Source organism: Lampetra planeri, chromosome 4 (assembly GCF_965212315.1).
Source record: "Lampetra planeri chromosome 4, kcLamPlan1.2.h2, whole genome shotgun sequence".
Classification (NCBI taxonomy): domain Eukaryota; kingdom Metazoa; phylum Chordata; class Hyperoartia; order Petromyzontiformes; family Petromyzontidae; genus Lampetra; species Lampetra planeri.
The window spans coordinates 858,435-886,006 of record NC_136110.1 but is presented as its reverse complement, the minus strand read 5'-3'; the positions used below and the strand labels follow the sequence as shown (position 1 = coordinate 886,006).

The 27,572-nt window shown below is 56.5% G+C and overlaps 2 protein-coding genes across 3 annotated transcripts; both read left to right on the top strand.

Moving 5' to 3' along the window:
• Positions 1–67: 67 nt before the first annotated feature.
• Positions 68–7,703, top strand: LOC144717532 (ubiquitin domain-containing protein 2-like). 2 transcript variants are annotated; one of them, XM_078592928.1, is made up of 4 exons: positions 68–247; positions 2,592–2,828; positions 4,572–4,693; positions 5,973–7,703. In XM_078592928.1, exons 1-4 carry the CDS (start codon positions 178–180, stop codon positions 6,267–6,269), a joined length of 726 nt encoding a protein of 241 aa, XP_078449054.1. In that variant the 5' UTR covers positions 68–177; the 3' UTR covers positions 6,270–7,703. The 2 variants fall into 2 exon arrangements, with proteins under 2 accessions (XP_078449054.1, XP_078449053.1); XM_078592927.1 differs by lacking the exon at positions 68–247 and adding an exon at positions 370–510.
• Positions 7,704–16,505: 8,802 nt separating this feature from the next.
• On the top strand, positions 16,506–24,374 carry ANKRD2 (ankyrin repeat domain 2). Its single transcript, XM_078593853.1, has 9 exons — positions 16,506–16,560; positions 16,696–16,746; positions 17,486–17,644; positions 18,045–18,152; positions 18,726–18,824; positions 21,106–21,204; positions 21,835–21,933; positions 22,147–22,245; positions 23,431–24,374. The coding sequence occupies exons 1-9, from the start codon at positions 16,546–16,548 to the stop codon at positions 23,512–23,514; spliced, it is 813 nt and encodes a 270-aa protein (XP_078449979.1). The 5' UTR covers positions 16,506–16,545; the 3' UTR covers positions 23,515–24,374.
• Positions 24,375–27,572: the final 3,198 nt, after the last annotated feature.

Below are 27,572 nucleotides of genomic sequence, written 5' to 3'. Positions count from 1 at the left end.
GAGACGGCGAGAGACGGCGGGGACAGGAGGCAAGGCTGGGGGATACGGGGCAAGATCCAGGAGTAGGGGGGCCACGGGACCTGGACTCGACTGAGCGTTGCGGCTGAGAGAAAAGGAACGCGGGGGGCACGGCTCGTGCGAGAAGGGCACGGCTCGGGGGCACGGCCACACTGCCCCATGGGAGGCTGCGTGGGCAGCCGGCACGGGTCCTCGGGCAGCCTCAACGAGAACTCGGACGGCGCGGGAGGTGAGTGAGGGAGGGGTCCTGGGACCCCTGTGTGAGGGGCTGGGGGGAGACCCCCGTTAAGAGAGGGCATTAATGGGGGGGCACCAATACCCCCGTACCCCCTTCCGCGGTGTAGCCCCCCCCCTCCCGAGTGAGATGAGACAGAGAGCGGCCATCGAAGGTGTCGGGTTCCCGCTGGGCCAGCAGCAGCAGCAGCTGCGGGATGTCTCCGCAGGAAGGAAGCGATGGCTGGCGGCGGGGAGGTGCTCGTCGCTGGCAGCATTGTGCGCGTGGTGACCTCATGGGCTTGTCTCCCCCCATTGTCTCCCCCATTGTCTCCACAGCCACTCCGAATGGGGGGGTGGTGGACACTGCTGTTGGGCTTTTTTTTGGGGGGGCGCTGCTTGTGGGGGTCCGGGGGGGGGGGGGCGGCGGTGGCAGCCAACCGGGGTAGGGGGGGGCTCTGTCCCCCAGCCCCTCGGTCAGGGTTAATGGCAGGAGGGCGGGAGCCCAGTTCAAGGGGGTCAGGGGGGGGGGTCACCCCCTTTACACTGCCCCTCACACTGCCCATAGCCATGCCCGTCACACTGCCCCCTGTCTCTTATTACACTGCCCATTACCGAGTGATTGCTGCTCATTGGATTTCTCTGGGTATTACTCGTCCTCGCCACACAAATGTGTAATTTCCACTTACTGGCTCTGCACAACAACGATAACGTAATTAGTTGTTTTCTCTCGGAATGTCTCGCCGAGTCTCAAGACGACTTTAAGGAGGGCGCTGTTACTCCATTGGAGATGTTTGCCAATGAACACGAGGCGAGTGGTGGTAGCGCAGTGGTGGCACTCGTGTCTCACAGAAAGAACGTCCTGGGTTCGATTACCGACCCGGGCGCCCCTCTCTGGAGTTTGTATGTCTCCCCCTGTTCTACGGAGTGTGCGAGTGGGTGAGAGCATGAGTGAGTGTGTGTGGGAGTGAGATAGTAAGATGATGAGTGAGTGTGTGTGGGAGTGAGATAATGTGAGCGAGACCGCTGTTCTGCATAGTGTGTGAGCGAGTGAACGCGCGCGTGTGTGAATGTGAGCGTGTTGGGAGTGTGTGAGCGAGTGGGTGTATGGGTTCTCCGATTTCCGACCATAACTAAAACACCCACAACAATGTAACTGGCATTGGCCAAAACCACATCCCAATGATTGAAAATTACATCCAGATTACTAAATTGGGATCACACACTCACACATAGCAACACCCGCTGTCTACAGCGATAACTTGGTAGAATCCTTCTGAAAAGTTTTCTTGTAAACAAGCGTAATAATTCATCTAAAAAGGAGAACCCGGAGGAGATCCACCACGGGAGGTGTGGAAAGGAGTGTTGTCCGGAGGCCTAGAAGGGTGGTTTGACCCCTTCCCGGGCCCCGTGTCTCAATAATTAATCCGCGGATTAATTCATCCGGCTTTGAGGCAGAGAGAAAATCCTGCTTAGGGCAGGGAGATGGGGGCAGGGGTGGGAGGGTGCTGGCCGGTGATGGTGTGTGTATGATGGCTGCTGGGTCATGAAGCCCGCATGCCCAACCACCGCATGTCTAAGCAGCTTCTGTTTGGCCGGATAGAGGGGGCTAAACTGGTACGACACGGTCTGGAGAAGAGATGGACTGACGCGGTACGGGAGAATATGGAGCTGAGTGGACTTTCCGAAGACTGGTACCAGCGGTGTCAAGATCAGCCTCCATTGAGGAGGCTCGTGAAGGACGCTACTGGTTGGAGGTAGTGGCCCTCCAATAACAACAGGGAGCAGAGGAGCGACGCTTACAAAAATGAGCAGAGCTCCGGGTGGCTAAAATGCAGTAAGTTGGCACGGTAGGGGGTACAGCTTGTGCATCTGCCAGTCATCTCAGTCAGTCAGCACATAGCACCTGGGTCTGCCCCGAGACCTCCTGTCAGCGAGTCTTCGACACTTCACGTGGCCTCAAAGTGCACCTGGCCTGGCACAGACGCTGTGGTCACGTCACCCTCAGTGGCTAATGACGGGTATTGGTGAATGTGTGATGGCGATGATGACGATGGTGATGTATGACTGTGATGATCAGTCACACGTTATGACTTGTCTGCGTGTGTTCGTGTAGAATGCGGTGCGATGTCCGATGCTTCGCTCCGTGTGCTGGGAGCTTCTCGAATTCGGTTCAATTCTTGAAGAAGCTCCCAAGCACGTAGAGCAAAAACGTGGGACACTATCCCCAACAACGCCGCGAGACTTGGGAACCTCTCGACGTCTGCGAGTTCATCGACGTGGGACGCGAGGAGCGGACGGTGCGCGATGACGAGCGTCGGCACGTCATGTCGGCCCCCCGCCATTGTCCCCACCCGCAGTGGCGCTGGGCCGGAACCAGCCGCTGCGCAAAGAGCGCCCCAAATGGAAGAGCGAGTTCCCCATGACGGCGGGGCAGCTGCGTAGCAAGCGCGACGAGTTCTGGGACACGGCGCCGGCCTTCGAGGGCCGCAAGGAGATCTGGGACGCACTGCGCGCCGCAGCCTCCGCCTTCGAGGGTGGGGACCACCAGCTGGCGCAAGCCATCGTGGACGGCGCCAGCATCTCGCTGCCGCACGGTACGCATTCACGGGCGCGCAAACGAGCCGCGCTCGTTTGAACGATTCTCGCCGACCTCCCGGCGATTCGATTAGACGTCGCGGCGTGCGCGTGGCGACGAGGTCGATTCTCTGTTCCGCCGTTGGTACCACGAGTCCCGGTGAAATGGAGAAACGTGGGCAACATTGTTGCAAGGTATATTGTAACTGGAAACTTGCCTCGAATAACTCGAGCCTTTAGTTTGCTTCACGATCGCTGTGTCACATCTCAAAATATAAAATTGCAATAGTCAATCTGCTAAGAACGATGTTTTGTTCTCGTGGAAAATTATTTACTCAACCGCATAGTGCAAGAAGCTTTCCATGGCCGTGCCATTGGGTGCAGATACAATGGGAGGCTGATTGATGCCCCGGATGCGGTGAAGGGGTCGCTTCCCCCCCCTGACCAACACATATTGAGCGTACTGATGACCTGGTAGTTATCTCTCAGTTTGAGAAGGAGTCGGAGTGACTGCTGCTAAAGCTGGAGCGTGCGACAAAGCAGGTGGGGCCTTAACATCAGCCCCACCAAAACATGCACCTGCCTGGGAAATGTGTCATCTCACATTCCACTCCCTCAGCGCTCCATGAGTAAAGGGGCAGCTATGGAGAGAGTGCAAAGACCCCCCCCCCCATACTTTGGCAGTGTACTCTTGACCAGCTCCAGTTTGGCAGCAGCGGTCTGACCAAATAAATCTGTCGGTATTATCTTTTCATCGGATGTGTCACACAGTGTGGAAACTGCCTGGCCTTTTCCCATACAAAGCTCCAGATCTCCTCGACCGCAGTTATGCACTCTCTTTTCTACGAGCCTTTTGCCTGCCCAAGTATTGCAGTAAATCTGAAACTTGCATGTGAAAAGCAGACCGCGACGTTGTATTCATTGCATCAATTGGCGTGCAATTTGTAAGGGCGCGGTGACACAGACCTGTTTCATTTAAAGGTTATCATCCCTTGTTCATCATGACGTCCTTTTTACTTTGATGTCTCAATGGCGCTACGGAGATCGCGTGACGTGAGGGTTCTGCCCTTGTAGTGAGGGTTGTGAGTTGACACCGAGGAGGGGGGAGGAGGCGCCTCGGCCCCCCATGTGGAGTGACGTCACCCGCTAATTATTATGAATGGGGGGGTGTCTATTTGGAGGACGTCACCTTGTAATTATTATTGGGCTGTTCTATGTGGAGTGACGTCACCTGCTCATGATTATTAATGAGGGGGGGGTCCATGTGGAGGATGTAACCTGTTCATGATTATTAATGAGGGGGGGCTGGTCAATGTGGAGTGACGTCACGAGCGTTGCACACAGACATTCTTGGCTCATTATAGTAGGTAATAATAATGGGGGGGGTTGTCCATTTGCAGCACGTCACCTACTCATGAATATTAATGAGGGGGGCTGGTCGATGTGGAGTGACGTCACGAGCGTTCAGGATAGACATTCCTAGGTGATTATAGTAGGTATGCTTGCAAAATGACCAGCCAGGACTAACATCAGTGGCGAGTGATCTCTGAACCGGTCCCGGGCCGTTCCTCGACTTGCCCTGAATAAGAAACTGATTCGGTGTGTATACACCAGCATTGGAGAGACAAAGGCGTCCGGGCATGGCGCTCACCACACCCACCCCGTCGTGCACCACGCCGGCCTTCATAGGCGTTTGCCAGCAGCGCTCGGCCCGACGGTTTGCGTGAGCTACAGAGCGGGCGGGGTTTGTGTTGTCTGTGCAGGGTCCTTGACGGAGTGCTACGATGAGCTGGGCAACCGCTACCGCCTACCCGTCTATTGCCTGGCGCCCCCCGTGAACCTGGTGGAAGGGGGCGGCGGGGGCAACTCGGACGGAGACTCGCAGGTAGCGCACGACGGCGTCGGTGGCGCCAGCAACCCCCCCCCACCCAACGCGGCGACCCCACGTGCGGTCGCATCACACGGTCACCGTACGCGCGTCAGGAACGAGACGGGGATGCGTGTGCAAGAGTGAGACAGAATAATTGCGCACAGTACTCCCAGGGATGTTCCACAATTCGGGAAACTTCACAGATGTGTTTGTCGAGATATCACGATGATGATACATGCGGGTTCAATGTGAAGGTCATTATCTCCAGTTAATTAACTTTGAACCCCGACCTTGATTGAAACCCTAATCCTGATGCTATCCCTGTCCCTGGTTTGCCAAGCTGAGGTTCCATCATGGCCGGGTCCACTAGGGGGCGCTGTGATCACGGGAATTACACGTCACGGGATTTGCAGAAAATACAAGATCAAAGGGCTCGCATAATGCACATGCGTGTAATGTTCGTGGACTCAGTAATCCCCCCCCCCAACACTTTGCACAATATCACAAAAACGTGGTCAACACAATTCCAACACACCGGTTAGTGTTGTACTAGTGACGAATTGGCCACGTTCTGTTTACGTGACAACCCTTACTAGTTGGCTGTGTCGGGTGGTGGCGGGTTTTAATGACACACATATTTACGCGATCTAACCCAAAAAAACCTCCATCATGGATCAAATACTTCACAGTCATCTCCTCTGGTTTATTCTTCACTGTATCACACAGGTGTGTGTGTGTGTGTGTCACACTAGATGGTGGGATAAATGTCGAGTTATTGATATATCCAACGAATGAGTTGTTTACCGTGTGGAAGGAGATGGAAGCACCTGGAGAACGGCCACATGTTGGGGACGACACGCTCTCCCATTCAGACGGGACGGATCCTATTACCCCACACTTTGCTGTGCCGCCTTCTCCTGGCGCTCCAGTTCACGGTACCTTCTCGATGCCCATGAAGGGAGTTTGGCAACACGTGTGCGATCCACCAACCCTCGCTGCTGCCTCCGCACTGCTGGATTACAGGCAGCCACGTGCGTGCTGGGTTTACCATCAGGACAGATCTTGGAGGTCGTTTGGTGTCGCCGGTGATCTGGCGGAGGACGGTGGGAGGCACTGGTAGCGAGGTGCGGCGGTGGCATCGGCGGCTTTGCCCACAGCGACCTCGTGACCTTGAACGTGGCGGGAACGTTTAGGAGCGTGAAACTCGCCATAGGTGCGCGTGCATTCGTGTGGGGACGATGGTAAATTCCACCCCCTAATACCGGATCTCCGCGCGCGGTTTTGCCGATTCCAGACCTCGGACGCCCAGTCGGCGCCGCCGCCGCCGCCCCCCGGCCAGGAGCTTCCCCTGCGCCTGCGCGTGTCGATGATGGGGCGCGACGTGCGGCTGGTGGCGCGCACCACCGACACGGTGCTGCAAGCCAAGCGCCGGCTGCAGGCGCTGGAGGGGCCCGAGCCGTCGAGCCAGCGCTGGTTCTACTCGGGGCGCCTGCTCGCCGACCGCACGCGCCTCGTGGACGCCCGCATTGCCAAGGACTTTGTGGTGCAGGTGGTGGTGACGCCGAGGGCCGACACGGGGAAGGACGACTGACCGGCTCGCTCGGCCACGAGAGGGCGCGACGAGAACTCTCGATCGACCTCGGGAGTCGCCCCGATCGCGTCACTCCATGGGATGGAACGAGCGAGGAGACGGGGGGGGAGTGGAAGAAGAGGAAGAGGAGGGAGATGGAGGGAGATGGAGGAGGTGGATTGTAGGCCACTGCTTATTCCCTGGTTGTGCGACACGACCTCAACTTGACCTCCGTAATCCGTTACGCTGTCACAAGGAGGAGGATGGAGGTGGATCGCAGGCGAGACGGATGGAAGCCGTTGGACTTGGACGTGCGACCTTCCCCTTGGGCGAAGGCCGGACCTTCAGGACCTTGCGTCTCGGACTGCAGTGTGACCCCACTCCCCCTACCCCCTTTTCACATCTGGGGGTCCGCCTAGACAGTTCCCCCACCCCCTCGCACATCCCCGCCCCCGAGTGCTAGGACATATTTGAAGGAGGTTGGAGCTGTGTTTGTTCACCGATTTCCTCCTCCCGGTGTCGCCTGCGTTGGCGCCATCTGCAGCAGCAGCAGCAGCAGCAGCAACTCGGCCGCTGCCGCCATTCGCCACTAAGTGGCGGTGATGTCACTACAGAGATTGCGCCGGGCCTGGTGCACTTGTCAGGCTGTGCAAAATGGCGGAAGCTTTGCTGCCTGTTGCTGGAAACGGGCGCATTGCACGCACACACGCAGTGAACAACAATAACAACAACAACACACCCGCACACACGCAGCGAACAACAACAACACCCGCACACACGCAGCGAACAACAACAACAACACACACGCAGCGAACAACAACAACACACCCGCACACACGCAGCGAACAACAAAAACAACACGCAGCGAACAACAACAACAACACACCCGCACACACACAATGAACAACAACACATCCGCACACACACAACAAACAACAACAACACCCTCACACGCGCAATGAACAACAAAACATCCACACACACGCAACAAACAACAACACACCCTCACACACGCAGCAAACAACAAAACATCCGCACACGCAACGAACAACAAAACATCCGCACACACGCAATGAACAACAACAACACACGCACATGACAACAACACACCCGCGCACTCACACGCTCATACACTCCCACGATTGACACTCGTACACACACGCCCCCGCTCGCTCGCACGCGAACACACAAACCCGCCGCACACTCGCACAGCCCTTGGTCGTTCACACGCACACACGGACTCAAAGGTGGTGAGCTCGCTATGTGAAAGACGAAGACAATACAGACCCTTGGAGGCAATTGTTGTTGGCGAGCACCGATGAACGCCGACACATGCCAACAACATGCGCACAGATGTATAATTTCACTCGTTAAGGTCCTTGATTTCGTTGCTGCTGCTTGTAATTTATGTTCGTTAATGACAGAAAATAACAAACCGAGTGCGTTTGTACACTTGGGAGTCGTGCCGCCTGTGTTCTTACGGGGCCGGGGGGGGGGGCGGCGAGCTTCGGCGACTTGAACCCCTGCCACCCCGATCCAGCAAGGGGGTCCCCTCCCCCATCTCTTCCTGACCCCCAAGTACCCCTTAATCACGCGCAGGCCCGACCACCACCGCCCCCTTACCCAGATTCCAAGAAGAGTAAAATAGGAAGACTCATGAATCACGGCGCCTGCCTGCCGGACAAGGTGTGAGGGGTGAGGGTGTCGAGGGTGGCGAGGGTGGCGATGGTGGTGATGGTGGTGAGGGGTGTCAGGCCGGGTGGGAAGGAGAGGAGCGAGGGTGGCTGCACGGCGGGCGGTATGTTGCTTACAAAGGAAGCTGGGTGAGAGGCTGAGTCGGTTGACTGGATGGCAGAGTGACTGGGTAGTTGGGTGGTTGGGTGGTTTGCTGGATGGCAGAGCGACTGGGTAGTTGGGTGGTTGGCTGGATGGCAGAGTGACTGGGTAGTTGGGTGGTTGGCTGGGTGTCTATAATTGCTGAAGTGGCAGTGTGGACGAGTGCGCGGTCGGATGACTGGGTGTGTTTGGTTGTGGTTGAGTGGTCGTGTGGTTGATTGGGCGGCTGCGTGGTTGAGTGTCTGTGTGGATTGGTGGCTGTGTGAGCAGCTTTCTCACTTGACTGAGTGAGTAGGTGCTCTGAGGATGATGGGCTGGGTGGGAGAGTGGCTGCTTTGGTAACTAAAAGGATAACCAGGTGGGTAGGTGGCTGAATATCTGTGAATTGTTGGATTGGTCGCTATGTGAGTTGCTTGGTCATTGGATGGGTGTGTGGTGAAGTATTCTTGGACTGTGGCTGGATGAATAGTTGGGTGGATTAGTGGTTGGCTGAATAACTGGATTGATGAGTGAATTAATGGGTAGGTTTCTGGGTTAGAAGTTGGGTAGGCGGCTGTATGGTTGATTGGGCGTCTGGGTAACTGGTAGAGTGAATGGGTAGGTAGGTGAGTGGGTGGGTGAGTGGGTGGAGGGGGTGTTGTGTGGTCGGATGGGTTAACAAGAGGTGGATGTGTGGGTGGCTAACTCGGTTGGTGTCTGACAGGCTGGCAGGCTGAGTGGGTGGCTTGTTAAATAGGTGGCTGGGTGAATGAGTAGCTGTGTGGCTGGCTTTCTTGCTAGATGAGTGGGTAGCTGGGTAGGTGGTTGTGTGGATGACTTTTTTAGTGGGGATGTGGAAGAGTTGCCGGCTGGATAATTAGATGGGTGAATGAGCTGCTGAGCGGGTGGGTAGGTATATATGTGGCTTGCTGGCCGGCTGAGTGGGTGGGGGTGTGTGTGGATGGATGGGTGTGTGTGTGTGGATGGGTGGGAGTGTTTGTGTGTGTGGATGGGTGGGAGTGTTTGTGTGTGTGGATGGGTGGGAGTGTGTGTGTGTGGATGGGTGGGTGGGAGTGTGTGTGTGTGGATGGGTGCGAGTGTGTGTGTGTGGATGGGTGGGAGTGTGTGTGTGTGGATGGGTGGGAGTGTGTGTGTGTGGATGGGTGGGAGTGTGTGTGTGGATGGGTGGGAGTGTGTGTGTGTGGATGGGTGGGAGTGTGTGTGTGTGTGGATGGGTGGGAGTGTGTGTGTGTGTGTGGATGGGTGGGAGTGTGTGTGTGTGTGTGGATGGGTGGGAGTGTGTGTGTGTGTGTGGATGGGTGGGAGTGTGTGTGTGTGTGTGGATGGGTGGGAGTGTGTGTGTGTGTGTGGATGGGTGGGAGTGTGTGTGTGTGTGTGTGGATGGGTGGGAGTGTGTGTGTGTGTGTGGATGGGTGGGTGGGAGTGTGTGTGTGTGGGTGGGAGTGTGGATGGGTGGGAGTGTGTGTGTGGATGGGTGGGAGTGTGTGTATGTGTGTGGATGGGTGGGAGTGTGTGTGTGTGTGTGGATGGGTGGGTGTGTGTGTGTGTATGGGTGGATGTGTGTGTCTGTGTGTATGGGTGGATGTGTGTGTGTGGGAGTGTGGATGGGTGGGTGTGTGTGTGTGGGAGTGTGGATGGGTGGGTGTGTGAGAGTGTGTGTTTGGATGGGTGGGTGGGTGTGTCTGTGTGGATGGGTGGGTGTGTCTGTGTGGATGGGTGGGTGTGTGTGTGTATGGGTGGGTGGGTGTGTGTGTGTATGGGTGGGTGGGTGAACGCTCGGGTTGCTGGTTGGGTGGTGAGTGGCTGGTAAGGGATCGTTTAACAGCTGACACCACTTGCTGTCATCTGTCAGTCACGGGGAGCCGCTGTCAGAGTCCATGCCATAACTTTTTTTTACAGAGTGCACCCAAATAAAGCCAGACACAACATCACTGTACGTTTGGCAGTGGTGTGGCTCATGGGTGCAACTTGAAATTATCCTCCTGGGTGATAGGCGAAGGTGCTGCCTTACAACTGCTTGCTCAAATCACTGCTGGTGGAAGGGCTCGCTTGCATAGAGGGAGCTCTGCAGAGCTCCTTGAGCAGTCAGACGTCTGGAGAAGAGGTGGAGTACCCACACTTGAGCCCACCACACGCAACCGGCTTGTACTCGTCTACGCTGGGTCGACAGGCAGTGGGTGGAATCGAACCGCCACTAACCTCTGGATTGACAGTCCGGCGCGCCGCTGACCAGCACATCTCGGCGGCAGCCTCCTCCAGGGTGCAGCTTGTGAATTTGACCTTGCGGTGGACGATTTACGTGCCTCGCCACGAGGGCAGGACAGCGGTAACTATAGCCGGGCAAATCGCTCACCCGAGGGCTCCACAATCAACGCAGCAGCGCCTAGAAACAACCTCGCAGGCAGTCCGCAGTGTAAATGCTCTCAACGCAAACCTTGTTCCAAAGCCATGAGTTCCCTTGCCCGCTGTCCCGGGAATCGAGGGGTTCCCCCTGACCCCCCTAACCTGGCCCCCGGTGATCGCTTTCCAACAAGGGGTCATCCCTGATCCGTTGAGACTCGCGGGGGTCCTGCCATATGGGGGTCTCATTGGGACGAGGTTCCTCTGGGTAAGGTTGGTTTGTGGGATCAGGTGCAGCAGTGAAACCAGGTTCTTCTGGGATCCCAGGGGGACGTGGTCGTCATGCTTTGCAGATACCGCTACTCGCACGCCGCGTCTCGAGGTGCCGAGGCAAGGGGGTGTTTGAGATCGCTCGGTAAGGAAGCCATCACAGAGCGGCTCCCGTGGAGCAAGCACTGTATCGTAACAGCGTGCGTGGGCTCCACGTGGTGTTTTTGTCTGGACAGCTACTCGACATCAATACACAGCAGCAAACACAGAGGTCGGTATTGACACCGCTGGTCCCGGTCATCGGCAAGTCCACTCAGCTCCACGTCCCCCTGTACCACATCCTTCTTTCGCCCGTGCCGCGCCCTTTTAGCCTCCGATACCCGGCCAAACAGAAGTTGATTGAGCGTGCGGTGGCTGGCCAATGCAGACTACATGAGCCAGCCAATGCAGGTTGGATAGTAGGCAGGCAAGCCTGAATGTGTCTAATCTCGCAGATGTTCATTTAAAGGGCTCCACGTTGCGCAAGATTAGAGAAGGGCGGGGCATAACACGCACACAATGACAAATATCTCTCTATAGCCTTCATAATGTTGGGGCAAGTGTTGTTCGCGAGCACCTATGAAGGCCGGCACGGTACAAGAGGAGGTGGGTGGCCAGCACCACGCCTGGCCGCCTTTGCCTGTTTAGTGGCGATGTTTACACATCGCAACAGGTGCTCATTTGAGGCTAAGTCAACCTAGGGGAGGCCCAGGACTGGGTCAGATTATGATCGTCACTGGTGGTGGCCTTGAGCGGGAATGGAACTCGGGTCTCCGGGTTCGTAGCACAGCGCTTTAACCGCTGCACTACCACTACCCACAAAACGCACGCGCACACAATAAACTCGCCCACAACATTCGCAACCTCAACACGCACACACACAACTCACCCCACTCCGCCCACAGCACTCAGCGAGAGAGACCAGGGTGGCACCGTGGGGGCCGGGTTGTTTGGCGAGACAAACACCGGGTCCCATGGGATCGGGTCCCCTTGAAGCCCGAGTTCTCGTCTCGCCCGCCTCTTGTTGATGGAAAGTGCGCGGTGTGGACCCTGACGGGAAGAGCTTCCCCGGGGCCCTAAATGTAGAGGGGGCAGGTGAGGCTTCCTGGGGGCACCTGTCCGTGTGGGAGGCGGGGCGGGGGGTGTTGTTGTGACGAGGTGAGGGGGTAGGGGAAGGAGTCAGGGACAGGTCACGGTCTGGCGTGTAGCGGTAGTGTAGTGGTTAGCGCTACGCTGCGCTACGAACCTGGCGACCCGAGTCCCATACCCGCTCATGGCCAACACCGGTGACGATTATCTGAACCGCTCCTATGCCCTCCCTAGGTCGACGCAGCATCAAACGAGTACCCGGTGCGGTGTGTAAACATCGCCACTGGGGAGACAAAGGCGGCCGGGCGTGGTGTTGGCCACCCACCCCTTCGTGCGCCGAGCCGGCCTTTATACGTGCTCGCTAAAAGCACTTGCCCCTACATTCCGTTAAGCCTATACGGGGGATCTTTGTCTTTTTTTTCAGTGTTTGTGTGTGGTGCTGGGTGTCTGTGTGTGGTGCTGGGTGTCTGTGTGTGGTGCTGGGAGTCTGTGTAGTGCTGGGTGTCTGTGTAGTGCTGGGTGTCTGTGTGGTGCTGGGTGTCTGTGTAGTGCTGGGTGTCTGTGTGTGGTGCTGGGTGTCTGTGTGGTGCTGGGTGTTTGTGTGGTGCTGTGTATCTGTGTGGTGCAGGGTGTATGTGTGTGGTGCAGGGTGTCTGTGTGGTGCTGGGTATCTATGTGGTGCTGGGTGTCTGTGTGTGGTGCAGGGTGTCTGTGTGGTGCTGGGTGCCTGTATGGTGCTGGGTGTCTATGTGTGGTGCTGGGAGTCTGTGTGGTGCTGGGTGTCTGTGTGTGGTGCAGGGTTGTCAGTGTGGTGCTGGGTGTATGTGTGTGGTGCTGGGTGTCTGTGTGTGGTGCTGGGTGTCTGTGTGGTGCAGGGTGTCTGTGTGGTGCTGGTATCTGTGTGTGGTGCTGGGTGTCTGTGTGAGGTGGTGGGTGTCTGTGTGTGGTGCTGGGTGTCTGTGTGTGGTGCTGGGTGTCTGTGTGTGGTGCTGGGTGTATGTGTGGTGCTGGGTGTCTGTGTGTGGTGCTGGGTGTCTGTGTGTGGTGCTGGGTGTCTGTGTGTGGTGCTGGTGTCTGTGTGTGGTGCTGGGTGTCTGTGTGGTTCTGGGTGTCTGTGTAGTGCTGGGTGTCTGTGTGGTGCTGAGTGTCTGTGTGGTGCTGGGTGTCTGTGTGGTGCAGGGTGTCTGTGTGTGGTGCAGGGTGTCTGTGTGTGGTGCTGGGTGTCTGTGTGTGGTGCTGGGTGTCTGTGTGTGGTGCTGGGTGTCTGTGTGTGGTGCAGGGTGTCTGTGTGGTGCTGGGTGTCTGTGTGGTGCTGGGTGTCTGTGTGGTGCTGGTGTCTGTGTGGTGCAGGGTGTCTGTGTGTGGTGCTGGTGTCTGTGTGGTGCTGGGTGTCTGTGTGGTGCGGGGTGTCTGTGTGGTGCGGGGTGTCTGTGTGGTGCTGGGTGTCTGTGTGGTGCTGGTGTCTGTGTGTGGGGCAGGGTGTCTGTGTGGTGCAGGGTGTCTGTGTGGTGCGGGGTGTATGTGTGGTGCTGGTGTCTGTGTGGTGCTGGGTGTCTGTGTGTGGTGCTGGGTGTCTGTGTGGTGCAGGGTGTCTGCGTGGTGCTGGGTGTCTGTGTGGTGCGGGTGTCTGTGTGGTGCGGGGTGTCTGTGTGGTGCTGGGTGTCTGTGGTGCTGGGTGTCTGTGTGTGGTGCTGGGTGTCTGTGTGTGGTGCGGGGTGTCTGTGTGGTGCTGGGTGTCTGTGTGGTGCTGGTGTCTGTGTGGTGCTGGGTGTTTGTGTGTGGTGCGGGGTGTCTGTGTGGTGCTGGGTGTCTGTGTGGTGCTGGTGTCTGTGTGGTGCTGGGTGTCTGTGTGTGGTGCGGGGTGTCTGTGTGGTGCTGGTGTCTGTGTGGTGCTGGGTGTCTGTGTGGTGCTGGGTGTCTGTGTGGTGCTGGGTGTCTGTGTGTGGTGCTGGGTGTCTGTGTGTGGTGCAGGGCGTCTGTGTGGTGCTGGGTGTCTGTGTGTGGTGCTGGGTGTCTGTGTGTGGTTGCGGGGTGTCTGTGTGGTGCTGGGTGTCTGTGTGGTGCTGGTGTCTGTGTGGTGTTGGGTGTTTGTGTGTGGTGCGGGGTGTCTGTGTGGTGCTGGGTGTCTGTGTGGTGCTGGTGTCTGTGTGGTGCTGGGTGTCTGTGTGTGGTGCGGGGTGTCTGTGTGGTGCTGGTGTCTGTGTGGTGCTGGGTGTCTGTGTGGTGCTGGGTGTCTGTGTGGTGCTGGGTGTCTGTGTGGTGCAGGGTGTCTGTGTGGTGCGGGGTGTCTGTGTGGTGCTGGGTGTCTGTGTGGTACAGGGTGTATGTGTGTGGTGCTGTGTGTCTGTGTGTGGTGCAGGGAGTCTGTGTGGTGCTGGGTGTATGTGTGGTGCAGGCTGTCTGTGTGGTGCTGGGTGTCTGTGTGGTGCTGGTGTCTGTGTGGTGCAGGGTGTCTGTGTGGTGCTGGTGTCTGTGTGTGGTGCTGGGTGTCTGTGTGGTGCAGGGTGTCTGTGTGGTGCTGGGTGTCTGTGTGGTGCGAGGTGTCTGTGTGTGGTGCGGGGTGTCTGTGTGGTGCAGGGTGTCTGTGTGGTGCGGGGTGTCTGTGTGGTGCTGGGTGTCTGTGTGGTGCGGGGTGTCTGTGTGTGGTGCGGGGTGTCTGTGTGGTGCAGGGTGTCTGTGTGTGGTGCGGGGTGTCTGTGTGGTGCGGGGTGTCTGTGTGTGGTGCGGGGTGTCTGTGTGGTGCAGGGTGTCTGTGTGTGGTGCTGGGTGTCTGTGTGGTGCTGGGTGTCTGTGTGGTGCAGGGTGTCTGTGTGGTGCTGGTGTCTGTGTGTGGTGCTGGGTGTCTGTGTGGTGCAGGGTGTCTGTGTGGTGCTGAGTGTCTGTGTGGTGCGGGGTGTCTGTGTGTGGTGCGGGGTGTCTGTGTGGTGCAGGGTGTCTGTGTGTGGTGCGGGGTATCTGTGTGGTGCTAGGTGTCTGTGTGGTGCTGGGTGTCTGTGTGTGGTGCTGGTGTCTGTGTGGTGCTGGGTGTCTGTGTGTGGTGCTGGGTGTATGTGTGGTGCTGGGTGTCTGTGTGGTGCTGGGTGTATGTGTGGTGCTGGGTGTCTGTGTGGTGCGGGGTGTCTGTGTGGTACGCACGTCCAGCTGTCACATTCCGTCTCTCCGCTCCATACTTGGAGGCACGAGGCTCCGTGTCTCTCTGGAGCCCTGCCTGCTTACGGGACCCACGGGGCCCCTGTGCCTCCCAGTACCCATTAATCCTCCCGGCCCCCCAGATCCGTGGGACTCCATCCTTACGGGGTCCCCTCATAACACTCGGGGGTCCCAGACCCCCCTAGATTGGGGTCTCCCACGTGGTCTCGGAGACAAATGCTTTCTGCTGTGCGACACCATCCCCGACAGCTCCACGTGGATGGAACTCGCGCCACGTGTCAGCGGGGTGCTGTTACGTGGATCCACGTGGTTGAGAAGTGGGGGTCACGGCCGGGGGGGGAGAGGGGGGCGAGCGAGAGAGGGGGGGGGGTCACTTAATTTAGCACCACGTGCTACTGCTGTTAATCACGGACTGGCTCGCAATGACGCCAGCGTCGCTGAGTCATCCCTGATGACCTCTCCCCCAATCCTTGATCCCCCTCCGTCAATGATCCCCAATCCCAGATTCCCGTCGGGGGTACCGCGGTGGCGAGATGTTAACTCCCTCGCCTGGCACACAGGAGGTCGTGGGTTCGATCCAGACCCTGACGACTTGTTGTATATTTCGAGTTTGCGTGTCTCTCTTTCCGTGGTCGTGTGGATTTTTCTCCGGGTCCTCCAGTTTTCCCCTCCACATTTAGACTCAACATGACGCTTAGAATCAACATCACGCGTTCAGAGTATTTTGCTGCTGCTATAAATATCCACGTGATAATCCACCTCGTTGAGCTATCATTTGTGATAGCCAAGTCGTTTCTCAAAAAGAGCTGTATAGCTCAGTGGGCCTTACCTGTGGAGTAGCCGAGGGGGCCCACGTGGAGTCGACTTGTTGTTTGGTTTATTTTAATAATAAACCATATGAATGAGTAGGCAAGGGGATCCACGTGGAGTAGCCCAGGAGGTTATGTGGATCAGGAAGGGGGTCCACGTGGAGTTTCCAAGGGGACCCATGTGTAGTAGCCAAAAGAGTTAACGTGGATCAGTCAAGGGGGGCTCCATCAATTATACTAATTGAGGGGGTACATCATATGGCTTTGACCCCTTTGGAGGAGGGGATAGCACTTCGGTCCCCTTTGTCCCCTATTTTTTTAGATGATGTGCTCAGCGCCGTTGCGCCAGCAGCAGCTGAGCGTGCCGTCACCGCGCCGGGATGCGCGGCATGTGGGACCCCTGGTGCTCGGGGGGCCCGGAGGGGGGGGGGGGTCCGGTGGGAGAGTGGGGGTGCGGATAAGGGGGTTGTTTTAGGAAGTGGGGGTCAGTGGGGACCAAGGGGATCGTGTGACGCTGACATCATCGCCTCCTAAATTGAGCGCGCGTCGTCTGGAGCCGCGACCCCCCTCCCCCACCCCGCCCCCTCTCTCCCCCGTGAGCCCCCCCCCGCCTTCACCTCTGCCGTGATGCAATAGCCCCCCCCCCCCCGGGCCCAGCTTTGCTGGCTGTGGAGGGGAGGAGGAGTGGGGGGGGGCACGACGCCTATAAAAGACGCAGCAGCGGCCGGGACGGACACACAGAGGTACAGCCCAACAGCAGCGACATGCAGCTCACACAGGTACACGGCGGGGCCCCCTCTCTCCTCCCCCCCTCGGCGTCCTATTCGCCTCTCATCCATCTCTCTCTCGTCGTGTCTCATGTCCCCGTGCCTCATGTCCCCGTGTCTCATGTCCCCGTGTCTCTGTCTCCACAGAACGGAGAGACCGCGGCGCCCCCCGTGACCCGTGACCTGAGCCGCGTCAAGGTTTGTCCCCTGTCCCCGTGTCTACGTCTTTGTCTCTCTGTCTCGACGTGTCCCCGAGGTCCCCGTGTCTCCGTGTTCCTGTGTCTCCGTGTCTACGCCTTTGTCTCTCTGCCTCCACGCGTCCCCCGTGCGTCCATGTCTTTCTATCTCTGTCTCGACGTGTCCACCAGGTCCCCGTGTCTCCGTCTTTGTCTCTCTGTGTCTACGTGTCCCCCAGGTATTCGTGTCTCCGCGTCTGTCTCTCCTAAAGTGTCCCGCTTGTCCCTCCTGTCTCTGCGAGGGAATCGTCCACTAGCCGCGCTTCAATCGGCACGCTGTCGCGTTATATCCGCTTCAACTCGCCACGCACAGAAACTGCTCTCGCTAAATATTTGAGTGGAACCGAGGTATGCGCTGGCGCACGGACTTTGTCCCCGCGTCTCCGTGTCCCCGCGTTTCCTTATCTCCCTCTCCGCTTCCTCCCCTGACACTGCTCCACTTTCGAATTCCATCCCCGCGTCGTCATCATCATTATCATCTCTCCCCCCCCAAGGTCTTACAACTAATCATCTCACTCAATCCCAGACGCGCACTACGCGTTTGTCCGTTGCACATTCCACATTCGCTTGACGTTTTGGGCGTTGTGCTCTGTGTAACAAAACATGCATATAGATATGTATTTACATCTCAGACATCTGACATACCTCGTCTCCTCCACCCCCCGCCTGTACCCCCGCCCCCCGTGCCCCCCGCCCCCCAGGCTGATGGAGACAGAACCCGCAAGCACTCCGGGGACCTGCGCCGTGAGATCGAGTCCTTCGGGGGCTCCGTGTGCCTGGCGCGCGCGCGCAGGCGGCGCCGCGCCCAACGCAAGCTCCAGGAGCAGCCCAAACCCGAGCCCGAGCCCGAGCCCGAGGAGGTGACCTCACTCACCATCACTGCTGAGCCACGACCCTGAGCCACGGCCCTGAGCCACGACCCTGAGCCACGACCCTGAGCCCAGACCCTGAGCCACGCTCCGACTCTGAGCCACGCTCCGACCCTGACTCTAACCCTTATACAGCCCAACCCGAGGAGGTGACCTCACTCATCATCACTGCTGAGCCACGACCCTGAGCCACGACCCTGAGCCACGACCCTGAGCCACTCTCCGACTCTGAGCCACGCTCCGACCCTGACTCTAACCCTTACACAGCCCAACCAGAGGAGGTGACTTCTTCTCAGCCTGACCATGATCCTGACCTTGACGCTGACCTTCACTCACAGTGACCCTTAAACCTGACCCAATCACCCTGTCGTGACCCCCCCCCCCCCTCCAGGAGGGCCCCGTGAGCCCCGAGGAATTCCTCCGCGCCGCTGCGGAGGGCAAGCTGAAGGCGGTGGAGCGCTTCCTGGAGGCGCAGGGCAACCCCGACACCTGCGACCAGGTGAGAGAGGGGTGGCGGGAGGGCTGCGTTGGCAGTGGTGCAAAAGCACAACAACGACAGCGCTCGACGCGTTCGCCAATAACGTCGTTGTTGTTGTGTGTATGTATGTTGAACTTCTTTCGCACCCTACGTTGCCACCGTACGTAGCCACCCGTGCTAAAAGGAGGCGTGCGTGTCTGCCGCCTGACAAGGGGAACAATATGAGTAAATAATACGCGACGTTTCGGGCCAAATGGCACTTGATATGACGAGCGAAACGTCAGACATCGTGCCGAACAGCACGCGGTACGTAGCCGAACGCGCGCTGGAGAGTCGGTAACGATGATATCTGTGACTGGATGATTGTGATGATGAAGATGATTATAGACGATGGCGAATGCATTGGTAATGAGTATAAATAGCAGCGAGGAGACGCAGACATGACGATGATGATGTATTAATAGTTAGGGGATTAACGAGTGCGGCTTAAAGATCATCGTGACGATGACGGATTATGTTGGTGATGATGTAATGATGATGATAAAGTAGTGATGATGGTGATGATGTAATGGTGGTGGTGGTGTTGATTGACAGCTGAAACGCACGGCCCTGCACCGCTCCGCCGTGGAGGGGTACGAGGAGCTGATGAAGCGCCTCCTGGAGAGCGGGGCCCGCGTGGACCTCACTGACAGGGTACGGCCCCCCTAAGGCCCCATCCCTCCCTCAGACCCCATCCCTCCCTCAGACCCCATCCCTCCCTCAGACCCCATCCATCCCTCAAACCCCATCCATCCCTCAAACCCCATCCATCCCTCAAACCCCATCCATCCCTCAAACCCCATCCATCCCTCAAACTCCATCCCTCCCTCAAACCCTATCCCTCCCTCAAACCCCATCCATCCCTCAAACCCCATCCATCCCTCAAACCCCATCCATCCCTCAAACTCCATCCCTCCCTCAAACCCTATCCCTCCCTCAAACCCTATCCCTTCCTCAAACCCCATCCATCCCTCAAACCCCATCCATCCCTCAAACCCCATCCATCCCTCAAACTCCATCCCTCCCTCAAACCCTATCCCTCCCTCAAACCCCATCCATCCCTCAAACCCCATCCATCCCTCAAACCCCATCCATCCCTCAAACTCCATCCCTCCCTCAAACCCTATCCCTCCCTCAAACCCTATCCCTTCCTCAAACCCCATCCATCCCTCAAACCCCATCCATCCCTCAAACCCCATCCATCCCTCAAATTCCATCCCTCCCTCAAACCCTATCCCTCCCTCAAACCCTATCCCTTCCTCAAACCCCATCCATCCCTCAAACCCCATCCATCCCTCAAACCCCATCCATCCCTCAAACTCCATCCCTCCCTCAAACCCTATCCCTCCCTCAAACCCTATCCCTCCCTCAAACCCCATCCATCCCTCAAACCCCATCCATCCCTCAAACCCCATCCATCCCTCAAACCCCATCCATCCCTCAAACTCCATCCCTCCCTCAAACCCTATCCCTCCCTCAAACCCCATCCATCCCTCAAACCCCATCCATCCCTCAAACCCCATCCATCCCTCAAACTCCATCCCTCCCTCAAACCCTATCCCTCCCTCAAACCCTATCCCTTCCTCAAACCCCATCCATCCCTCAAACCCCATCCATCCCTCAAACCCCATCCATCCCTCAAACTCCATCCCTCCCTCAAACCCTATCCCTCCCTCAAACCCCATCCATCCCTCAAACCCCATCCATCCCTCAAACCCCATCCATCCCTCAAACTCCATCCCTCCCTCAAACCCTATCCCTCCCTCAAACCCTATCCCTTCCTCAAACCCCATCCATCCCTCAAACCCCATCCATCCCTCAAACCCCATCCATCCCTCAAACTCCATCCCTCCCTCAAACCCTATCCCTCCCTCAAACCCTATCCCTTCCTCAAACCCCATCCATCCCTCAAACCCCATCCATCCCTCAAACCCCATCCATCCCTCAAACTCCATCCCTCCCTCAAACCCTATCCCTCCCTCAAACCCTATCCCTCCCTCAAACCCCATCCATCCCTCAAACCCCATCCATCCCTCAAACCCCATCCATCCCTCAAACTCCATCCCTCCCTCAAACCCTATCCCTCCCTCAAACCCCATCCATCCCTCAAACCCCATCCATCCCTCAAACCCCATCCATCCCTCAAACTCCATCCCTCCCTCAAACCCTATCCCTCCCTCAAACTCCATCCCTCCCTCAAACCCTATCCCTCCCTCAAACCCCATCCATCCCTCAAACCCCATCCATCCCTCAAACCCCATCCATCCCTCAAACCCCATCCATCCCTCAAACCCCATCCATCCCTCAAACCCCATCCATCCCTCAAACTCCATCCCTCCCTCAAACCCTATCCCTCCCTCAAACCCTATCCCTTCCTCAAACCCCATCCATCCCTCAAACCCCATCCATCCCTCAAACCCCATCCATCCCTCAAACCCCATCCATCCCTCAAACCCCATCCATCCCTCAAACCCGATCCCTCCCTCAAACCCTATCCATCCCTCAAACCCCATCCATCCCTCAAACCCCATCCATCCCTCAAACCCTATCCCTCCTTCAAACCCTATCCCTCCCTCAAACCCCATCCATCACTCAAACCCCATCCATCCCTCAAACCCCATCCATCCCTCAAACTCCATCCCTCCCTCAAACCCTATCCCTCCCTCAAACCCCATCCATCCCTCAAACCCCATCCATCCCTAGGACCCATTCCTTCTTTGGACCCCATCCCTTCCTCGGGGCCCAGCCGACCCCGTCGAGTCCACAATCCCTTCCCCTGGCCCCAATCCCTCCTTTCCTTCCTCCTTCCCTACCTCGTGCCCCCATCCATCCATCCATCCCTCCATCCACTTTCTCTCTCGGCCCAACCCCCGCTGATGCGTTGATCCTCAAGGAGAATCTCCCCCCCCCCACTCTCCCTGTCCCCCCTCCCCAGCTGGGCAGCACTGCGGTGCACTGGGCGTGCCGCGGGGGCAGCGTGGAGGCGCTGAAGCTGCTGCAGGAGCACGGGGCGCGGGTCAGCGACAAGGACAAGGTGCGCGCACGTGTGCGTGTGTGGCCGGCCGCTAGGTCGACTCGGCCTTAAATGAGTTGCTGGTGCGGCAACGTAGATATCAGCGCTGAGGAGACCAGATGGATGGCCGGTGGGAGTCGTGGGGGGGATGACCCGCCCTGCTTTGCCGACCTGCCCCTACTGGACATCTGTAAAGAAAAAGCTTCATAGCTCATCGGATTCCTCCTCCAGTCTAAGCACAGATTCTGATTCTAAGTATGCAAGAAAGGCCTCCACACTAACCCAGCAGCAGAAGTCCCTGGCCTCGAATCCCCTGGAACTACCTCGCCTGGTATACAGGAGTGACGTGGGTTCGATCCCCGACCCTGACGCCTGCTGCTGTGTATTTGGAGTTTGCGTGTCTCTCTCCCCGTGGCCGCGTGGATTTTTCACTGGGCCCTCTGGTCGCAAAATACATTTTGACGTGATGAGCCACTTGGCTGAGCTATCATTTGTGATTGCCAGGTCGCTGCTTCGGAAAAAAGAGCGGCATATCTCAGGGGGTCTTGCCTGGTAAAAAATAAAAGTTGTATCTAATCCCGGACCGCGTCCACACGTGTGTTGTGCACCGGCCTGATCGGGGTTTCTAATTCACTTCATTGCCTCCTCCAGGCGATGAGCACGCCGCTGCACGTGGCGGTGCGCACGGGGCGCGCGGGCTGTGTGGAGCACCTCCTGGCGTGCGGGGCCGACGTGAACTCACGCGACCGGGTGAGTGGGCACTCACCACCACCACCAGGCTCACCACCGTCACGCTGAACGCTCACCCTCACCCCCACCATCACTTGATCTTCACGCTCGCCACTCTCTCCTACATCTCCCCGCTCGCTCTCCCTTCTCTCTTTTTTTCTCTCCGTCTCCCACTCGACTTCTCTCTCGCACCCCCTGACTCTCCCCCCCCCTCTCTGTCTCTCGTTCTCCCAGGAGGGGGACACTCCCCTGCACGACGCCGTCCGTCTCGGCCGGCCCCGCATCGTGCGTCTCCTGGTGCTGCACGGGGCCGGACTGCAGATCAAGAACGCGGTGAGCCGGCGGGTCGCGGAGGACGACGACGATGATGACGATGGCGATGATGAATGAGACGGAGTATGGACAAGTGGAGAGAGGAGAGACACACTAATTATAGACGATGATGACGGTAGACGACGACGATGATGATGAAGAGACGGAATAAGGAGGAGGAAGATAGGATCAGGAAGTGGAGCGAGAGGAGATATAATGCTGATCAGTAGAGACCATGAGCTAGATTGACGATTATGTTTATTCTGTTTATCCAGATGAGGATATCAATAAATAAAGATCCCCGTATAGCCTATTAACAGACTGTTGGGACAAGTGCTGTTAGCGATCACTTATGAAGGCTGGCACGGCACACGAGGGAGTGGATGGCCAGCACCACGTCCGGCCGCCTTTGTCTCCCTAGCGACGATGTTTACACCGCACCAAGTATTCATTTGAGGCTGAATCGACCTAGGGGAGGCCCAGGGACCGATTCAGATACTCGTCACTGGTGTTCGCCTTGATGAACTCGGGTCGCCGAGTTTGTAGAGCCGCGCGCGAACCGCTACGATACTGCTCATAGGTAGCGCTGCTACTCGCTCACAGAACTTGCCCTACCAGTCTGTTAAGGCCACACGGGGGTCTTTGTCGTTTATGAATAGAGCCAGGATACAGTCCCATTTGCAAGAGTGACCTGGCGACACGAGTCTGCCAGTAGTGGGCGACCCTAGCTGCTGCTGCTGTTGCTGTGTGCACAACGATCTCAAGTGGAGCTTGACGCTGGCACACAATGGCTCCACTCTTGCGAATGCCGTCAAGGGATCTTTGTCGTCCGCTGCGAGTGATGCAGACGGCGCGTCGTTGTCTGGGGTTTTCAAACTAGCGCGGTATTCACCGGGACGGCCGCCCTATTCGAGACGCGAACTTCTAGAGGAGGATGAGGAGGGTGAAGAGGTGCTGGAACAGGCACGGCGACGATGATGACGTGGAGTAGGATGAGTGGTGTGGAGGAAGATATCGCGCTGTGTTTAAAACTGTGCCGATGTGAAGAGAGGGTGACATTGTAGGAGGGGATATTTAAAACCTTGACATTTTAAACATTACTCTGTACTCACGAGTCACGTGCCCCCACCCCCCACCCCCGACTTGTGACCCCACCCCCCACCCCCGACTTGTGACCCCACCCAACCCCGTCCTGCCACCCGACAGGAACGGAAGACCCCCCTGGATCTGGTGCGCAAGTGGGAGAGTGGAACGTGCAGTGCCCTGAAGGGTTTAGCGGCCAGCGGATAGAGAGAAGGGAGTGCAGGGAGAGTGATGGTGGAGGGGTACAGGGGGACAGTCGGAATTGCAGGGAGAGAGGGAGAGAGGGGGGGGGGGGCAGTCGGAATTGCAGGGAGAGAGGGAGGGGGGGCAGTCGGAATTGCAGGGAGGGGCGGGGGTGCCGGGTTGAGCCGCCCCCACCCTCGTGGGCTCGCAGCTCCCGGGACACGCGCGGTGACGTCACCCGCGTCAGTCGCCTCTCCGATCTTTAACTTATTTAACTTATTACTGCGCGCGAGGGGTGAGGATGGTGAAGATAAGGATGGCCATGGGCAAAGTTCAAGTGTTCAAGTTTATGTTGTTGAACCAGACGAGAGCTCAAGAGAGACCAGGATAGCGACCTCGGTCAACCAACATTAAATGGTGCAGGTGATGACGGAGGTGCTGATCATGATGACGATGACCACCATCGGGATGAAGAAGATCAAGAGGATGTTTTTACGGATGACCATGATGTTCATGGTGATGATGACCATCACAGAGGTGAAGACCATAATGTTGATGATGATGATGATGACAATGATTAAGATGGGGATGATTGTGATGATCGCGTGACATATCGTAATTTAACTCTAAGCAATGCAAGCGTGTGGTAGCTGACATTGGGACCCCCGTCTCTTACGGGGCCCGACCTGGCTTCGTCATTTATGGTGGCCCAGATCCTACAGCGGAAGGGGCGCTTGTTGCAAGTGTAATTGAGGGGGGTGGGGGGCTTGAGTGTGAGATTGAAGGGGAGGGGCTTTGTTGTTGTGAGTATGGAGGGGGGGGGGCTTGTTGTGAGAGGCACTTTATAAATTATTAAAACAGGCGCCACGAGCGTTACAAACTCTGCTCGGATGTCTCCGCGGTGTTCATTCGCAACGGCGGTGCCAGGCCCCGCACGCCGTCTCCTACCAGACCGCGCCATCGTCACCAGCAGCCATGGTCAGATCCACTGCTGGATGAAGGCCTCTCCCACAAGCCATCGCTCTCTTCACAGTCGGGCGATGTAACATTCCACCCACCGCCTGTCATCTCATCTCACCTGCCATCCCTCACCGGTTATCTCTCACCTCTCATCTCACCTGTCATCTCACCTGCCATCCCTCACCGGTTATCTCTCACCTCTCATCTCACCTGTCATCTCACCTGTCATCTCATCTCACCTGCCATCCCTCACCGGTTATCTCTCACCTCTCCTCTCACCTGTTATCTCACCTGTCATCTCATCTCACCTGCCATCCCTCACCGGTTATCTCTCACCTCTCCTCTCACCTGTTATCTCACCTGTCATCTCATCTCACCTGCCATCCCTCACCAGTTATCTCTCACCTGTCATCTCATCTCACCTGCCATCCCTCACCAGTTATCTCTCACCTGTCATCTCATCTCATCTGCCATCCCTCACCGGTTATCTCTCACCTCTCCTCTCACCTATCACCTCTCACCGGTTATCTCACCTGTCATATCTTTTCACCTGTAACCTCTCACGCGTCATCTCGTACCTGCCATCGCCTCGTCTGTTATCGTTCTCCTGTTATCAATTACCGGTCACTCATCCAAAGTCCGTCTGTGTGAGTTGTGGGGCAGCCTCGCCATCACTATAAAACAATAACAACAACAGCAGCCATTGTCATCACTCCAACACAAACACAGCAGCTGCTGCTGCACGGGGCAGCCATCTAATTCCACTCTCAGCCATGATCTATCCACTGCTGAATGAAAGCCTCCCCCAAGTCGTAGGGCGTCTTTCAGAATCAGAATATTGATACCGGAGGAATGTGATCAGCTATATAAGCTATTTATCACAGATGTCCAGTAGGGGCAGGTCTTAACATTACAACAAATAATACAAAAACTCGACAGGAGTGAAAACTATAGGCACGCTAAACAAGTCACTTTAAAAACATAGAATACACAAATACACATCTTTCTTTTAAATCTTACAAGGTCAGGCCCACTGCACATTTAGCTTCTTTTTCAGAAGCGTCCTGTCCACAAACGCAACAATCCTTGCGGCTCCTGGCACACGAGCTGATTCCGCTGACTCCATCGCTCCATCTCCCCGCTGGACGTCTTCAATCCGTCATCTCGTTATGATGCTCCTTGTAATTACTGGTGAAACGTCGTACTCAGATTGTGAATGTGGTGGATTTTCTCTCCAACACACCGGTGTTGCTGTACTAGTACTAGTACACTACACTATACACTACACTATACACTACACTACACACTACACTATACACTACACTATACACTACACTATACACTACTACAGTATACACTACACTATACACTACTATACACCAGAGGTGGGACAAAGTCATTGTTATGCAAGTCACAAGTAAGTCTCAAGTCTTTGCTCTCGAGTCCCGAGTCAAGTCGAGTCAAAGATGAGGCAAGTCCAAGTCGAGTCTTAATTTAGGAGCTTTCGTGACTGCAGGAATTATTATTTGGTTCTTTTCGGTTAAGTCACGTCTAAAAATAAAATAATAAATTAAAATAACATATTACGACGTTTCGATTGCAACACAAGCAATCATCATCAGGTATAAAAGAAATAGCAACAAAAATCTAACTAGAAAACTATAGACAGACATACAAGCAGACAGACATCACAACGGCACACAGAGAGAGGACACAAATCGGCACAAAGAGAGGGGTCGTTTCTGTGACGGTCCCTTAAATATAGAGAGGGGGGCGGGGACGGAGAGAGGGAGGAGGCAGAGAGAACTAGCATATCAATGAGTGTACGGCAACGTACTGCTGTTGCAAGTAAGATGACAATGTGGAACGGGCACGCAAAATTGAAAACGGGCATGCAAAATTGAAAATTAGGAGACAGGCACACGAAAATTAAATAACCTAGCAAAATATCGAAATGTGATGTAATACAACACAGAGAGAAAAGAACCAAATAATAATCCAAGTCGAGTCTGAAGTCATCAAAATCATGACTCGAGTCTGACTCGAGTCCAAGTCGCATGACTCGAGTCCACACCTCTGCTATACACTACACTATACGCTACTACAGTATACACTACTACAGTATACACTATACACTACACTATACACTACTACACTATACACTTGTGCTGTACTCGTGACGAATTGGCCATGTTCTGTTCACGTGACAACCCTTACTAGTTGGCTGTGTCGGGTGGTGGCGGGTTTAACGACACATTTATTTATTTACGCCATCTAACCCAACAAAACCTCTGTTATGGATGATATTGGTCGCGAAAGCCCCACTACGTGTAACCCTTCATTACTCCGATAAACAACCCCGCACAATTATCTCAAATTCCATGTTGCAATCTATGGGACCAGTTTTGGCAGTCGGAGAATGATGAAAATATAAGAACCAGCTTTAATCTTTGTCGTACTAAAACAGGAGGCGTTAAGATGTTCAAACGCTAAATGGATACCTTTAACAAGGCAGCAAGTCTACATTAACCACACATACATGTGGCAAAACATGCAAACAAACATGCCGCAATTAATTATTAATTATTATATATCACGTCGCCGCTCCTCATGACTCAGGACGCAGGGTCAACCCGTGCGTGATGACGTCATCACGCAGGTACCACCCACGCATTCACGTCCCCGCGCGTGAGTCACTGTGCGCGATGACGTCACAACGCAGGACCCCTGCGCCGCGTGCGTCCGACGTCACGCGACAGCTCCTCCGTACTCTTTGCGCGGTGACGTCACCAACGCAGGGGGCCCAGTCGTGCGTGGTGACGTCTGGGTCGCAGAACGCCCGCTCCGTGCGTGGTGACGTCAGGGACAAGACCACGGAGGGGGGAGGTGCGTGCGTGGTGACGTCACGGGGCGCAAAACGCCCGCTCCGTGCGTGGTGACGTCAAGGGACAAGACCACGGAGGGAGAAGGTGCGTGCGTGGTGACGTCTGGGTCGCAGAACGCCCGCTCCGTGCGTGATGACGTCAGGGGGCAAGACCACGGAGGGGGGAGGTGCGTGCGTGGTGACGTCACGGGGCGCAGAACGCCCGCTCCGTGCGTGGTGACGTCAGGGGACAAGACCA